At 45.1% G+C, this 15,987-nt stretch overlaps 1 protein-coding gene across 1 annotated transcript; it reads left to right on the top strand.

The window, feature by feature from the left end:
- Positions 1 to 2,021: 2,021 nt before the first annotated feature.
- On the top strand, positions 2,022 to 14,850 carry LOC118095480 (serine protease 27-like). The gene is made up of 6 exons (XM_088656305.1): positions 2,022 to 2,547; positions 9,257 to 9,277; positions 11,476 to 11,635; positions 12,377 to 12,648; positions 13,440 to 13,600; positions 13,787 to 14,850. The coding sequence occupies exons 1-6, from the start codon at positions 2,493 to 2,495 to the stop codon at positions 14,066 to 14,068; spliced, it is 951 nt and encodes a 316-aa protein (XP_088512431.1). The 5' UTR covers positions 2,022 to 2,492; the 3' UTR covers positions 14,069 to 14,850.
- Positions 14,851 to 15,987: the final 1,137 nt, after the last annotated feature.

Here is a 15,987-nt window from a genome sequence, read left to right as displayed (position 1 = left end):
TGTCTAAAATTGCTGCCCGCCATGCCTTCTACCACAGGAACCAGGCCGAGAGGGAGTCCATCAGCAATTACCTCGCTGCTCTCAGGAAGGCCGCCCTACATTGTGAGTTCCGGGACCTTGACGACGCCCTGATGGATCGAGTCGTCTGCGGAATCCGGAACATCCGTCTGCAGCAGCGCCTCCTCGCCAAGCCGGACCTCACGCTACAGAAGGCCATGGAGGAGGCCGCAGCCGCAGCTGCAGAAGCTGCTGAACTCTCCGCCCAGGAGATCCGCAAGGCCAGCAGCCCACACTCCACTAAGAAGCCAGTTCTAACAGAAGGCGAGGTTCAATCTACACCACCCTCACAAGCGGCGGATGTGGATCCTAGCCAAGCCACGTCAGAGGTTCAGCAGGGCCCCCCAGAGTCTAGTGCCACTGCTGTGCCTGACCATCCGCCCAGTCCGCACATGGCGGTTCCTTCAGCAGTTACGGAGACAGGAAACTTGGACTCACCACCAACATCGGTGGCGCCACAGTCTCAGCAGGAATCGGCCAACCCCCTGGACACTGGTACTGGCCCTCGGCGTTCCACCAGGGTCACCAAGCGGCCATCCTACTTATGGGACTATGTCAGTAACTGCATTTGAAACGTTGCATTGTAAATAGAAGCTATGTACCTTGAAACTGTTATGCTCTTGTACCTAATTGAAACCATTACGAATGTAACTAATGCCTTTTCTCGGTGGGGAGGGGTGTTATGTATTAGTGTATATAGTTTTCCCTCAGGTCCTCAAGTCCTCAGGTCCTTGACAGTTGTTTTAGGAGGGAACTTTAGGAGGGAACTTTGAATTATGTTTGATACATTGTTTGAGCCAGCCTCTATAAAAGCAGGCTAGCTCGGCAATGCAGTTCAGTTCTGTTCTAGCTTCCAAATAAAGAGCTGCTTTGGAGAGATTGCTGTGTCGTCTGCTATGCTTACCCACAACTTAACAAAGAGTGTGCAGTAGGAAGTTGGCCAGAAGTTGGCCAGCTTGGGCAGAGTGGAGGATGAGAGGCACTGGGCAATTTTAAAGAGACATTAACTTTGGGTCACAAGACAGAGTATGTCTGAGCAGGATGGAGACTGTGGTGTGGGAAGCTTTTCATCCAACCTTTAACCATAGCTGCCAAGTTTTCCCTTTTCTCATGAGGAAGCCTATTCAGCATAAGGGAATTTCCCTTAAAAAAAGGGATAACTTGGCAGCTATGCCTTTAACTTGGTGCCCGTCAGATGTTTTCGACTAGAGCTGCCATCATCTCTGACCATTGGTCATTGTGTCAGGAGCCAATGGGAATTGTGGTCCATGGCATTTGGAGAGTTCCTAGTCAGGGAGGGCTGCTTTAATCCTTTGCCCTTTCTGGTCCTGATCAAATTGAGTATCCCGAGCCCTGAAATCTGCAGTAGGTGGAAACAGCTAGTTGATGTTCCTTTCCTTTACCTAATAACTTTTTAATGACTGCTAAGCAGAAGAAAGGTTAGCATTTATCCTGACGCTGAATTGTTTAATGTTTATACAAGGAGGGGGCTTAGACTGGTGAGAACTGGCTCCTGATGTGAGATGCAAGGATCATTGTACACACCGCCCCTGGCACAGAGCACAGCAATGTAGGCCCATAAAAACAAGCACACCCATGGTTCATATTTAGACCATCTCACCCCCTGCCACCCACAAATCCCCACTCATAATTCTGCCAACGGGAATCCACCCAAACCCCCAGGCTTTTCAAGTGTACTTTCCCTCTTGAGCCGCCGAATCATTCTCCCCGCTATTAAGTCTAATCCAGGTGGCGACAAGGCTCTTCTTCTGTAAACTCATTGTTACCTCTTCTCGTTCTGTTCCCCACTGCAATATTTATATGGCTGAATGACAGGTGGAGGAGAGGTCTAGGGAGCAGAACACGTGTGGTGGTTATGTGGTGTACAATGTGGGTGGGATCTAGAGGGCTTTGGGTAACAGGCGGGACTTCTGGGTTCTTTTTTCTCCAGCTATCACTCAGTTACAGTGGGAATTTGGTTCTGCAGCCAGTCCTAGAAGGGGACCTCTAGTGGGTTAGATTGCAGCAGGACCCCCGGATGCCTAGTGTTTGTAAAAGCTAAGAGCCAGCGTGCCTGAATTCTCAGAAGGAGATTTAGCTCATAAAATTTCATAGATCTGTGGTGGGATCACAAGTGAGTTAAAACAATGTTGTCCAGTGGACTTTAGACTCTCTATATTCCAAGCTGGTTCGCCATGTTTTTTAGGGAGAAGCAACAGAAAGAGTGAATTTGCTGATACTCTGGAGTTTTCTACCCTTGGTTGGACTCCTGGGTTCTTCCTGTTGTTGTTTTTTTGTGAACATTAGTTCCCTTTCTGTTGCGTATAACAGCTTCTTAGGCTCCTTCGTAAACCTGATTGTCTGCCTGGAGATATCTGCTCGTCCTGTCCTTCCCTACATTGAGGTCGCCAGACAAGAGGGACAAGGTCTACATCATGGCCACAAAAACAATGGGGTTCTTGTTTCTTCTGATGCTGCCCCTGATGAACAGTGAGTATAAGAAATAGTTCCTGCCTTTCTCTATGCAGGTATGCTTGTTTATTGCACACATCTTCATCCCCATTCTGACTTTATTTACATGAAGCCAAACTGGATGCAGTAGGATTTAAAGAAAATACATTTATTAATATGAAATATTTGTAGACCGCATTTGTAACACATCAAAAAGTGGTCAATAGGTAAACATTTTTTAAAGACAAAATAATGAAGACGTTTAAAACAAAGCAGTACAATCAAAATTACCCCAATTACAGAAAAGTCAGAAGAAAATGAGACCCTAGGGAAACACACCACGTCACCCAAATGCCTGCCAGAAGACAAGGGTGTTATATCCTTTCTGGAGCTATACAGCTGCAAATAAAACTTTTAAAGTGTGTTTTAATTGCAATATACAATGTGACACTAGATGGTGATGGGGAGCCTTATGGAGAATTCAATGTATTTTTGAAAAACTTTTTTTTAATAAAAAAAAAGCACTTTCAGAACGGTTTATATATGTGTGTGGAATCCTCCTTGGTAAAAGAGTTTGTTAACATTTTATTCAGTATTTGTTTTTCAGCTATGCACATAATTCTTGTCCAGCGCATCTGAATATATTGAATGCATAGGTGAACAAAACCATTGTGGCACAGAAGCGTAGGACACATTTCAAACCTATCCCATTTATTTTTTAAAGTAAATATTTATAACCAAAGAAATAGTTATAACTATTAAGAACAACATTTACAGTAGAGAAGATCTCTTGTGCAAATAAATATCGAAATACTATACCCTCTTCATAAAGTCAACAGAAAGGAAATATTTCGGGCACAGTTTGGTAGTGAAGATCAGCTGGCTGAGGAACAATATGATTTGGCAGAAGCCCAACTGTGGTGGTGGAATATCACCTACAGAGCCATCAGGACAGGGATTTTTCTCAGGATCGGGGGGGAAGGGACCATTTTTTTTAAAAAAAAATTAAGCAAATAAACATGCACCTAGATTGTAAGGAGTTAAAATACCATCAATTCAGAACTTTTTAAAAATTTATCTTTATATATACACACACATTATGTGTGTGTTGTGTAGGGAAACCGCTCACTTAGTACAAATTAAACACCAGAGAAGGTAAATTATCACTGAAACACACCGGCAATGGTTTCCATGCTTTAGCCTAAAGTTTTGTGTTATCTCTTTTAAAATACTGTTGTACCAATTGGAAAATATAACCTAATTCGGTTATGTACTGTTGCGTATGAGGTGACACTTGGTGGTATGAAAGTCCTGTCTCTGGTGGTGGTTCAGGGATGAATTAATTAGCAAATGGGAGGGGCGAGCCGAGCAGCCCATAGGGGTGGGGTGAGGGGAGGACGAAGGTGGGGCAAGCCCTCCATAGGGGCGGGGTGGGGCGCACCGTGGGGCCTCTGGAGTCTGCCTACCTCCTCCCACTCAGCCGCCCTACAGCTGGGGGGGGGGGGAAGGCAGCGGGCAGACCGTTTGGGCAGCGTGGAGCCTGTGGGCGCCCAAGCCACCCAGGAGAGAAGTGTGTCTCGGGATGCGCTGCAGGCCCCGCAGTGAGTGCCGCCCGGTATTATATCACCCCCCTCAGTGGTGACACCCGGGGCGGCCTGCACCTACTGCACCCCCTTGCTCCGCCCCTGGTCACTGGACTGTGCAGTGATTAAGCAATGAACGAGCAAATATGATCCTACTGAAAGGGCATTCCGTGTGCTGGGACATGCCTCTAGCATTTCCCCATGAGAACAGGGGAGTGATGTTTTTAACCAGGGTTGTGGGATGGTACATGGGGGCACAGCTAGGCTGCAGTGGAAAACTTTTTTTTTTTTGAGTTTTAAAAACAAGTTTATTAATCAATTTAAAACTTTACATAAAACAAAAGCACATATAGTAATGGTACAACTCAAATATTTCCAATTTTGCAAGTCATACTCATTTCCTATATCTATATAAATAAGAACCCCCTCCCCCCTCCCATCCTCCCTGTTCCCCCCCTTCCCTTTTCCTTTCCTACTATTTTCCCTACCGTCTCCTCTCCCTCCCTCCCGTCACCATCATTCCTTTTTTCCTATTGTACATTATATATATCTATTATATATAGCAACTCTGGAGCTTAAGGAGAGCATTCAGTAGAAATCATTAAAACTAAAAATATTATAGGAAAAACAAAGGGTTTGTATGTGTTTTCCCTTTTTCTTTCGTGTTCTCCTTCCTGCCAATCACTAATATATTTTTTAAACATATGCGAACGTACTACACCCAGTATATTTCTCTATTATACACATCTAATACGTCCCTTTGTCTTCCTGCATCAAAACCTTATGTATACATTTACTTTTTTCTTTCCCCCTTCTTTATTTTTTAGTCGATTATTACCAAATCCAGTGCACCTTTAGTATATTTTTGAATATATAATTTATATTTTTGCCAATTTTCCGAGAAGTTTTTTTGCGATTTGCCTTTCAGGTTGTTGGTTAATAGGGCCATTTCTGCCAATTCCTGTAATTTATTTTGCCATTCTATTAAAGTAGGGGCTTCAGCCTCCTTCCACTTTTTCGCAATTAGTAGCCTTGCAGCAGCAGTAGCATATAGAAAAATTTCTTTCATTACAGTTGGTATCTCACTTCCAATCATACTTAATAAAAGTGCTTCCGGCTTCTTTGCAAAGGTTATTCCTAACATTTTCTTCATTTCTTCATAAATTTGGTTCCAGAATATTTTAATTTTTTGGCAATTCCACCACATATGGAGGAGATCGCCCTTATTTGCCCCACATCTCCAACAAGCGCCCGATGCATTTATATATATTTTTGATAATCTATAGGGTGTTAAATACCACCGATGTTGGATTTTATACATATTTTCCCTGATAGTATAACTCGCCGTGAAATTCATATTGACCTTCCATAATTGTTCCCAATCTGCTAGCATGATGGTTCGCCCAAAGTCTTGCGCCCATTTTATCATATAATTTTTCACGGCCTCCTCCATTACATGGTATTCAAGGAGTAATTTATACATTTTTGATAGGATTTTGTTATTATTATTTATCAAATTTATTTCTAATTTCGATGGGTCTTTCTCAAATCCTAATTTCTTATCTTTAATAAACAAATCATAAATTTGATGATACTCCAACCATGTTGTAAAATATTTTTTAACTTCTTCATATTTCTTAATTGTTGTTTGTCCATTTTTTTCCATTAATATCTTATTATATGGTGTCCAACATCTGTCCATGTTCCTTTTCTTAACCGTTGTTGCTTCTATTGGGGATATCCATTTTGGAGTTTTTGGTTCCAAATATCTCCTATATTTCCCCCATGTTTTTAATAGCGGATATCTTATTATATGATTGTTGAATGCTGTGTGGGCCTTTTGTTTCTCATAATTCAAATAGGCATGCCACCCGAATCGGGTGTCATGCCCTTCTAAATCTAAAAGTTCTGGATTGTTTAATGTGAACCACTCTTTTAACCAAACAAAGCAAGCCGCCTCAAAATATATTTTTAAATCAGGAAGACCAAACCCCCCTTTTTCTTTGTTATCAATTAATACTTTGTGTTTTACTCTGGGCCTTTTCCCTGCCCAAATAAATTTTGATAGTTCTTTTTGCCAATTATCTATACATTGTAATTTTCGTATGATTGGAATTGTTTGAAATAAAAAAAGTAATTTTGGTAGTACATTTAATTTAATTGCTGAGATACGCCCCAGAAAGGATAGGTGAAGTCTGTTCCACAATTCTAAATCTTTTTTGATTTTCCCCCAAATTTTTCGATAATTGTTTTCAAATAAATCTAGGTTTTTTGGAGTGATCCAGATCCCAAGATATTTTATTTTCGAGTGTATTTTTAAATTTGTTGCTTTTTCTATATCCAATTGTTCTTCTTTTGATAAATTTTTAACTAATAGCTTTGTTTTTTCTAAATTTAATTTGAATCCCGAGACTTTCCCATATTCTTTCATTACTTCTAATACCTTGTGTAAGCTTTCTTTTGGCTGTTCGGTGGTGATTATGATATCGTCTGCGAACGATTTTATTTTGTATTTGTTCTTTCCTAATTGTACTCCTTTAACTTCTTCTTCATTTCTTATTTTTTGGCATAGTACTTCCAGGGCTAATATAAAGATTAGTGGAGATAGTGGGCACCCCTGCCTCACTCCCTTATTAATTTCGCAATTTTGTGTCACCCTTCCGTTTAATATGATTTTGGCTGTTTGCTTTGTATATATTGCTTTAATATTGTTGTTATATTGTTCTCCAAATTCCATATAATACATTAGTTCTTTTATAAATTTCCAGGAGACCCTGTCAAAAGCTTTTTCAGCATCTACAGCCATTATGTTTTCCCAAATCCCGGTTGTGATTGAAGGAGTGTTGTGTGATTAGGAGACCATGAATAGATACATGTACATCTGCAGGATTCCCCCCCCCTCCAGTGGAGTGGGGAGTACATGGTGAAGTGAAACACTGAAATAGGAGAGCAGGCCAATCTCCCAGAAAATTGGAAAAAAGAATAGCTCCGGTACATTTTGTTTCATATCTTGGTTCTATAAACATTAGAAATTTTATTCTTTTTCTTTTAAACGAAAGCTGGAATCTGGGGTTATATTTATGGGGGTGGGGGAGAAGGAAACTGCTCCCTCCCCTTCTTTGTGGGCACCCATGCATGGATGAAGAGTTCAGATTTTCTTTTTAAAGCAGGATGCTGAAGCCTAAAAATGGCCTGGAAGCTACACTCTCAGAGCTGAAATGCCATTTCCTTGAATGTCGCTATGCCTGCAATTCGGTGGCAGCTGCTCTGTGGTGAGGAAAAGGCACTTTGCATGTTGTCAGGAGAACAGTTGTCTTTCTGACGGCTCTGCTAAATCCCTGGCACTGATTATGGCAAACTCTGTATGGATGTACATGTGAGAGACTTTCTGTTTCGATGTTTCCGATGCTGTCTTAGATACTGCATTGGATGATTATTTGCAGATATTAATATTGCAGTTTTGAAGTGACTGGAAGCATAAGAACTGACTCCTTCTGGAATAAATTATTGTCCAGGCCCATAAAAATATCATTCAAAATTCTACTGGCAGGACTCTTGAAAATGAAACAGAATACAGTATCACCTTTGTTTGTACAAGATAGCTGCAGTTGCAGTTAATACAGTGGTACCTCGGTTTAAGTACACAATTGGTTCCAGAAGTCTGTACTTAACCTGAAGCGTACTTATCCTGAAGCGAACTTTCCCATTGAAAGTAATGGAAAGTGGATTAATCCGTTCCAGACGGGTCCACGAGTACTTAAACTGAAGCGTACTTAACAGCGCCGTCTTAAGCGCCCCTGTCGCCATGGTGCGCCGGATCTCTCCAGCGCCCTATGGCGCCCCTGTCGCTGTGGTGCGCCGGATGTCTCCGGCGCCCTTCCGCCCCGTTTCCCGGCGCGGTGGGCGGGTGGGCACGGTGCTGCTGCGCGGCGGGCGGGCAGGCACAGCGCGATCTCTCCGGCGCCCTCCCGCCCCGTTTCCCAGCGCGGTGGGCAGGTGGGCGCCGCGTGCAGTGGACCGGCGGACCGGCCGGCCAGCGGGCGGGCGCAGCTCGCACCGCCCTCCTGGCGGGACGGCGCCATGGTGCCCTGCGCCACCGGGGGGCTACGACGAGCCCGCCCTGGTACTTAACCTGAAGCGAACTTTCCCATTGAAAGTACTGGAAAGTGGATTAATCCGTTGCAGACGGGTCTGCGGAGTACTCAACCTGAAGCGTACTTAACCCGAAGTATGAGTGTAATTGGTTCTGGAAGTCCATACTTAACCTGAAGCGTACTTAACCTGAAGCGAACTTTCCCATTGAAAGTAATGGAAAGTGGATTAATCCATTCCAGACGGGTCCTCGGAGTACTTAAACTGAAAGTACTCAAACCAAAGCGTACTTAAACCGAGGTATGACTGTATATGAAGCAGTTGGAGAGAGAAAGAATGAGATTTGGTTCAGCGCTGCCCCCCGATGGATAGTTTGCATGCCGGAGCCTGGGTGTGGCAGACCCGAAAGCTCACCTTCCCCTCTCACAGCCTCTTTCCAAACACAGTGACTTTAGGATGCAAATTCATTATCTAAACATTATGAAAGGAGAATTTAAGAGATATTTGCAGTAGCCACCACGAGCGTTACGGGTGTTATGGTGACGTTACATTTTAATGCTACTTTTTTTTTGAGGGGTGTGTGCAAGGCTCCCCAAAACAGAGTGCAAAGGTATTACATGACATCACAGAAATGGCACGAGCAAATGGCAAGCAAGTAAGTGGACAGGATTGCTATAAGCCACATAAATAAGACAGCCAGCAGAAGCAGCTTGTTGCAGTGGTGACCTTTGAAGCCTTCCGGTGCAATCGGATACATGCTTACTTAGATGCAGGTCTCATTGAGTCTATGCACACGCCATACATTTAAAGCACTTTCCCACCTCCCAAGAATCATGGGGACTGCAGTTTGATAAGGGTGCTGGGAACTGTAGCTCTGTGAAGGGCAAGCTACAGTTTCCAGGACCCCCCTGCCTTCATTTATGCTTACTCCCCAACCCATGCAAGTGTGCACAGGACTGCAGCCTCAGAGTTTGGAGGATTTTTGAAAAATAAAAAGATACATCCTCTTCCCAATGCTAATAATAATTTACTTCTTTCTCCCTCCATCCCCCTTTCCTGAATTCTTTCCCCAGGGGCAGATGAATTGTTTTCAGGTAAGAATGTCACCTGTGCAATACAAAGCAAACTAGCCACCTGGGCTCTGTCCTCAGGTTCAGCTTCACAGTGGGTTCCTCAGTTTGACTGGAGGGGAAGCAAGGTGGGGGGGGGGTGCCCAGGGAATTATGATCTGTGGATTCTCCAGAGCATGGGTTGGCAAACTAAGGCCCACGGGCCGGATCAGGCCCAATTGTCCTCTGGATCTGGCCCGTGGACAGTCCTGGAATCGCCGTTTGGATCAGCATAATTGTTCGGGCTGCACCATATTTTTTTTGCATTTTTTTTGGAGGGCTCCATTCCCCCCCCCCACCGTGGCGGCGCCTCCTCCCTCCCTTCTCCTGGCTTCTCCCCACCCTGTGGAGGAAGGGAGCTGGGCTTTGATTGGTGCCAGCCAATCTGAAGCCTCACTGCCCATGTGCTGAGGCCCAGACTCACCACCCGCCTGCTGGGCATAGCTGTCAAGTTTTCCCTTTTCTCGCGAGGAAGCCTATTCAGCATAAGGGGATTTCCCTTAAAAAAGGGAGAACTTGACAGCTATGCTGCTGGGCTTTCCGTCCATGGCTGCGCTGTGGGCATCGTGATGGGCCTGTTGCTTGTCCCGCCTGCTGGCCCCACGCCTAGCACCCTGATAAGCTGGCCCGGAAAGGAGAGGCGCCGGCAGCGGCTCCCAACCGCAGGCAGAGCGGAGAAGGATGTAGGAAAGCAGGGGGAAGGGAGGGGCTGGGGGGGAGAGGGTGGGAGAGAGAAGCCCCCCTCTACCGCGTGTGCGTGCACATGCAGTCCAGCCCACCACAAGGTCTGAGGGGTAGTGAACCAGCCCCCTCCTAAAGAAAGTTTGCTGACCCCTGCTCCAGAGAGAAGTGGGCCGTAACTGTGGCGAGCTTTTGACAGCGACAAAGCCCAAGCAAAGTGCTTTGCCATATTATCTCAGTAATCCTGACTGGAAGGTAGGTCAGTATTTCTCATACACATGCTTGCTTTAGAGATCTTTCTCAGAAACACCACATGCTGTTACCACATGGTGCATCTACTGCTAGGATGTTGTTGGACTTGGACCAGGGAGACAAAGCTTCTCAAATCTTGACTCAGCTATCAATGTCTACTAGATGACTTAGACTGTGAGCTAGTGACTGTCCCAAATCTGTACCTGTACCTCTAATACAGCGATATGTGGCCCTCAGGATGTTGTTGGCCCTCAGTTCCCCTCAACCTAAGTCTGCATGGCCAATGGTCAAGGATGATGAGAACTATAGTCTAATAGCTTATGGACTGGGTAGAAATTCAACTCATTTCTCATTTAAAGGAGAACCTACCCAATTCACATTTTCCAAAAATATATGCAGAGGAATCTTTCAACATTTGCACTTCTCTAAATTTTGCAGTGTGGTGCAATGTGGGCAAAAAATACATACATGCGGGTAAAGTGTCTGTATCAGATTACGGGAAACTGGTTTGCAAAAATGTGTGCATTATGCAAAACTGCATATGAGCATATATATTAGGAGGCATTTGCACTATAAGCCTGATGAATTTTCATGAGTGCTTTCCTCTTTCTGTTAAATTGCAAACTGATGTGTAAATGTGGAGAAGTGAACATCCATTTCGGAAACAGAGAAACTGAAACTGACATATTCACACTCATCCCTGCCACAATATCTGGAGGACCACAGGCTCAAATTCCTAAAGTAGAGGTTGGGCATCCTAGCATAGAAAGGTAGGGTGACCTAGTACTTTCAGGCAGTTAGAACCCAAAGAGATGTGATGTGGGAGATCTGTGATTGGCTTTCCTCAATCCTCTCCTTTAAAGCTGGTGTGGGGAGCCCTGATTTTGACAGGAGCAATGGCATTGGGATCAAACCTAAGAGCAATTTCAGTGTGTGTGTGTGTGTGTGTGTGTGTGTGTGTGTGTGAGAGAGAGAGAGAGAGAGAGAGAGAGAGAGAGAGAGAGAGAGAGGGAGGGAGAGAGAGATGGAGGAAGGGAGGTTTAGAAAATGAAAAAGGATGCTAAAACACATGGCGCCTCCCATTGGTATTATTAAGCAAAGAAGTAAAGGAAAATAAGATAATCTGGCCATGTTTGCTTTAGCTCCCAGAAGCTAAAATATCACCAACCCTTGGCAAGGAAACAATCAAAGTGCACTTATCCAGCTGTGTTGTGATCTTTGCATTTCCGTGTTCTTCTTTCCTCTTCAAGTCTGTGGTCAACCAGTGTTGTCTGACCGAATTGTGGGCGGCCAAGCCTCGCAGATTGGAGCCTGGCCATGGCAGGTCAGTGTCGGTTGGAAGGGGAGGCATTATTGCAGTGGGTCCCTCGTGGCACAACAGTGGGTTGTGTCAGCCGCTCACTGCTTCACGTAAGTACCAGCAAGGAGGTACTGTAGTCACATTTCACCGGTGTGCTCCAGAAATGTTTCAGTCCTTCTGCGTGATGGGGCCAGCTAGGCATGGGAACACAAGCAGTTGCATCAATACCATGTGAGAATGAAAAGCTGGTGGGTCCCCTGATTTGAACTGTGACTCTGGTGGTGGTGGTGGTGGTGGTGGTGGTGTGTGTGGCATTTAACTCTTTGGCGTTTAACCCTTTGAACCCCTGCTGACATCCCAGTCTGAATCAGGCCCTTCACACCCGCTAATAAGGCTAAAAAGGTGCTTATTCAGTGCAAAGGCTAATACAGTGGTACCTCGGGTTACAGACGCTTCAGGTTACAGACGCTTCAGGTTACAGACTCTGCTAACCCAGAAATAGTACCTCGGGTTAAGAACTTTGCTTCAAGATGAGAACAGAAATCTTGCAGTGGCGGCGCAGCGGCAGCGGGAGGCCCCATTAGCTAAAGTGGTACCTCAGGTTAAGAACAGTTTCAGGTTAAGAATGGACCTCCAGAATGAATTAAGTTCTTAACCTGAGGTACCACTGTAGTGTGAAGGTGTCATGGCTAGCATGGACCACTGTTGGTTTTGAATCACAGCCTGGAGGTTGCTGGACCCTGGGAAACCCATTTTTTAAATGCTATTTGACTGTTAATCAGTGACTCCATCCCTTGCTGCATTATCAAACCCCAATGCATTTTCTTCTTGGTTTCATTTCTGTTTCTCAGACAGAATCTTTTCTCAGACATCACTGTGACCTTGGGAGCACATCAACTTGCAAATCGAAGCTCCAAATCCCAGAGCGTTCCTGTCGCCCAAGTAATCCGTAACATAGCATTTGATGGGACTGGGACAAGAGGGGATATTGCCTTATTGAGGCTCCAAAGACCCATGAAATATACCCCATACATCCTCCCTGTGTGTGTGCCATTTCCTTCGGCTGTGTTCCCTGAGGGCATGGCGTGCTTTGTGACTGGATGGGGATACATTGGATTTGATGGTGAGAGCCTGGTGCGAACATGGGGTTGGAGGTCAACCTGAAATGAATTCTGAAAGAGTGGCATTGTTTTGGGAGGGTTTATCCTTTAGTCATGGGGATCCCTTGAGCCAGAAGTGGCTCACCGGATAGCACACGTGGCTATTTTAGCTTCTTGATAGAGCGGTTGCTTACTGGTAGGGAGAGGAGGAAGACTGAGGTGGCAGGGAATGGATCTGCTGGTGTTTGTGCAATGTCAGCCTTCCCACACCTTTCCTCTCCCCCTCCTGGTGGCCACCACTGATAAGGCCCTGCTCTAACTGATGTGAATTTAGTTGTTGTGAATGATGGTACCTGGAAGAAGCCTTCTTCAGAGGGGGAAAGGTTTGGATGGGAAGATATGCTGATTAGATACTCGCGTCCTAAGCTGTTTACAGCTTTAAAGGTCAACATAAATACTTTAACTTAGCCCCCATAACTATTTGGAGGTAGCTGGTAAGGACATTTGAAAACTGGAATTGTATTCTCCCTGTGGCTGGCTCCAGAAAGTAGCCAGACCACCATGTTCCAGTAAGGCTTATCCCTTTTGTGTTGCCTGTTGACCCTTGACTACTGATTCAGTCACCTTGCAGATCTTTATAGTGCAACAGGTTTGTTAAGCAGAGTCACACAGAGGTTCTTAATTCAGGCCTGCAGCAGAGTTTCTCCTTGGCCACAGGAAGAAAGGAAGAGGGCAGTCTTGAGGCAGGGTTGCACAGTTCATTCACCCACCGTGCCTGAAAGCAAATCACTTTTCTTCTCCTTTGCATTCTTAGAACCACTTCCATCCCCTCAGACGCTGCAACAAGTCCAGGTCTCCCTCATAGATGTTGACAGATGCAACAAGATGTTCAATGTGCCCCCAACTGGGTCCAATCCTGTCACAGACGACATGATTTGCGCTGGATATAAAGAAGGAGGAAAGGATGCTTGCCAGGTGAGCAATTTGACAGTTGTATTGAATGGTTTCTCGATGTTTTCTGATGTTCCTGGCCTATTTCTCAGAGACAGATGCTCAACAAGGTCTCTATGTGGTCAAGGCGCAGGCACTGAGATACTGGTTGCCTAGGGACAGATTTCGCGGGGGCATTATTATTCCCTGCTTCTGCTTGTTTCTTTCCAGGGTGATTCCGGGGGGCCCTTGGTCTGTGCCCAAAATGACTCCTGGTTCCTGGTTGGCATCGTGAGCTGGGGACAAGGTTGTGCACTCCCGTACCGCCCCGGTGTCTACACCAGAGTCACGTCCTATGGCGATTGGCTGCAGCGTTACATTCCTGGCCTGCAGTTTGGAATTGTGCCCATCGCTCTGGAGGGGGGAGGGAACCCTTTCGGACTTTTCACTTCCACTCCTCTTGTCACTTCCTCTCTTTCCCTCCTCCTGCCTTTCTTGCAGTGGGAATTTTGAGGTGAGGAGTTCATTGCCAGCTTGCCGCTGTAGAATCAGTGCTGAATTTGGGCACATTGTAGGCAGCCCCAGGTGGTGGGGAACCTTTGGGCCTAAAGATGTTGCTGAATTATGACTCCCGCTGGCCATACTCACTGTGACTGATGGGAGTTGTAGTTCAGTAGCACCTGGAGGGCCAAATGTTTCCCACACCTGGTTTCCTGCTTGAAGGGTGATTTGGGTTGCAGTTTGAAGATCAGAAGGGCAAAGCATTTCTGTCCCACAGTAAGTGAAGGGTAGGTGCCATAATTCTTCTGGTTCCTGGACAAGAGATTACCAAAGCGCCCTAGAATTCTTCGCCTTCCGCCTTCTGGCATTGTGACAAGATCCTCTCATTTGAAAAGTAATAATATAATCAGGTTTCTAGTCCAAATAGCAGTGAAGACAAATGTGAAAGCATGTGTTGTCTATCATAGAATCATAGAATCATAGAATAGAATCATAGAATCATAGAGTTGGAAGAGACCACAAGGGCCATCCAGTCCAACCCCCTGCCAAGCAGGAAACACCATCAAAGCATTCCTGACAGATGGCTGTCAAGCCTCTGCTTAAAGACCTCCAAAGAAGGAGACTCCACCACACTCCTTGGCAGCAAATTCCACTGCCGAACAGCTCTTACTGTCAGGAAGTTCTTCCTAATGTTTAGGTGGAATTTTCTTTCTTGTAGTTTGAATCCGTTGCTCCGTGTCCGCTTCTCTGGAGCAGCAGAAAACAACCTTTCTCCCTCCTTTATATGACATCCTTTTATGTATTTGAACATGGTTATCATATCACCCCTTAACCTTCTCTTCTCCAGGCTAAACATACCCAGCTCCCTAAGCCGTTCCTCATAAGGCATCGTTTCCAGGCCTTTGACCATTTTGGTTGCCCTCTTCTGGACACGTTCCAGCTTATCAGTATCCTTCTTGAACTGTGGTGCCCAGAACTGGACACAATACTCCAGGTGAGGTCTGACCAGAGCAGAATACAGTGGTACTATTACTTCCCTTGATCTAGATGCTATACTCCTATTGATGCAGCCCAGAACTGCATTGGCTTTTTTAGCTGCTGCATCACACTGCTGACTCATGTCAAGTTTGTGGTCAACCAAAACTCCTAGATCCTTTTCACATGTACTGCTCTCAAGCCAGGTGTCTCCCATCCTGTATTTGTGCCTTTCATTTTTTTGCCCAAGTGTAGTACTTTACATTTCTCCTTGTTAAAATTCATCTTGTTTGCTTTGGCCCAGTTGCTGGGCCCAGTTTGGCCCAGTTGTCTAATCTGTTAAGGTCATTCTGAAGTGTGATCCTGTCCTCTGGAGTGTTAGCCACCCCTCCCAATTTGGTGTCATCTGTAAACTTGCTCAGGATTCCCTCAAGCCCATCATCCAAGTCATTGATAAACTATCCCAGGGGAAATCTCAGAAGCCAGGAAGGGGACTCACCCCCTGTTTGTGGGTCTTGCATGGGCTTCTGGTTAGCTATTGTGAGTAAAAGAATGCTGGTCTGGATAAGCTAGTGGTTCTCAAACTTTTTTTCTCTGGGCCACACTTTCAGAATAAAATTTTTCTCATGTCACACCATTTTTTAAATTGATAAGCAATACATTGGAAAACAAAAAAAGACAACTTCTAGCAGTGCTTGATTTATAACATAGAACACAACTACTTTAGAATATAATCATGGGACATCCAGAAAATGCAAAACAATGAATAATAATAACAATAATAAATCACTTGTACCCCGCTCATGTGACTGGGTTGCCCCAACCACTCTGGGCATCTTCCAATGGAACAGGAATCATTCTCAAAACATAATTTTGATTGTCCTTGAATCTTCCTGCCACACTTGCCACCCTCTCCTTGTGAGGTTTGAAATCCAAAGAGCTAAGTTTTCTTTTTT

The sequence above is a fragment of the Zootoca vivipara genome, chromosome 12 (genome assembly GCF_965207765.1).
Source record: "Zootoca vivipara chromosome 12, rZooViv2.hap1.1, whole genome shotgun sequence".
In the NCBI taxonomy this organism is placed as follows: domain Eukaryota; kingdom Metazoa; phylum Chordata; class Lepidosauria; order Squamata; family Lacertidae; genus Zootoca; species Zootoca vivipara.
Note: the sequence above shows the minus strand (reverse complement) of the source record. Positions and strands in the feature narration are given on the sequence as shown.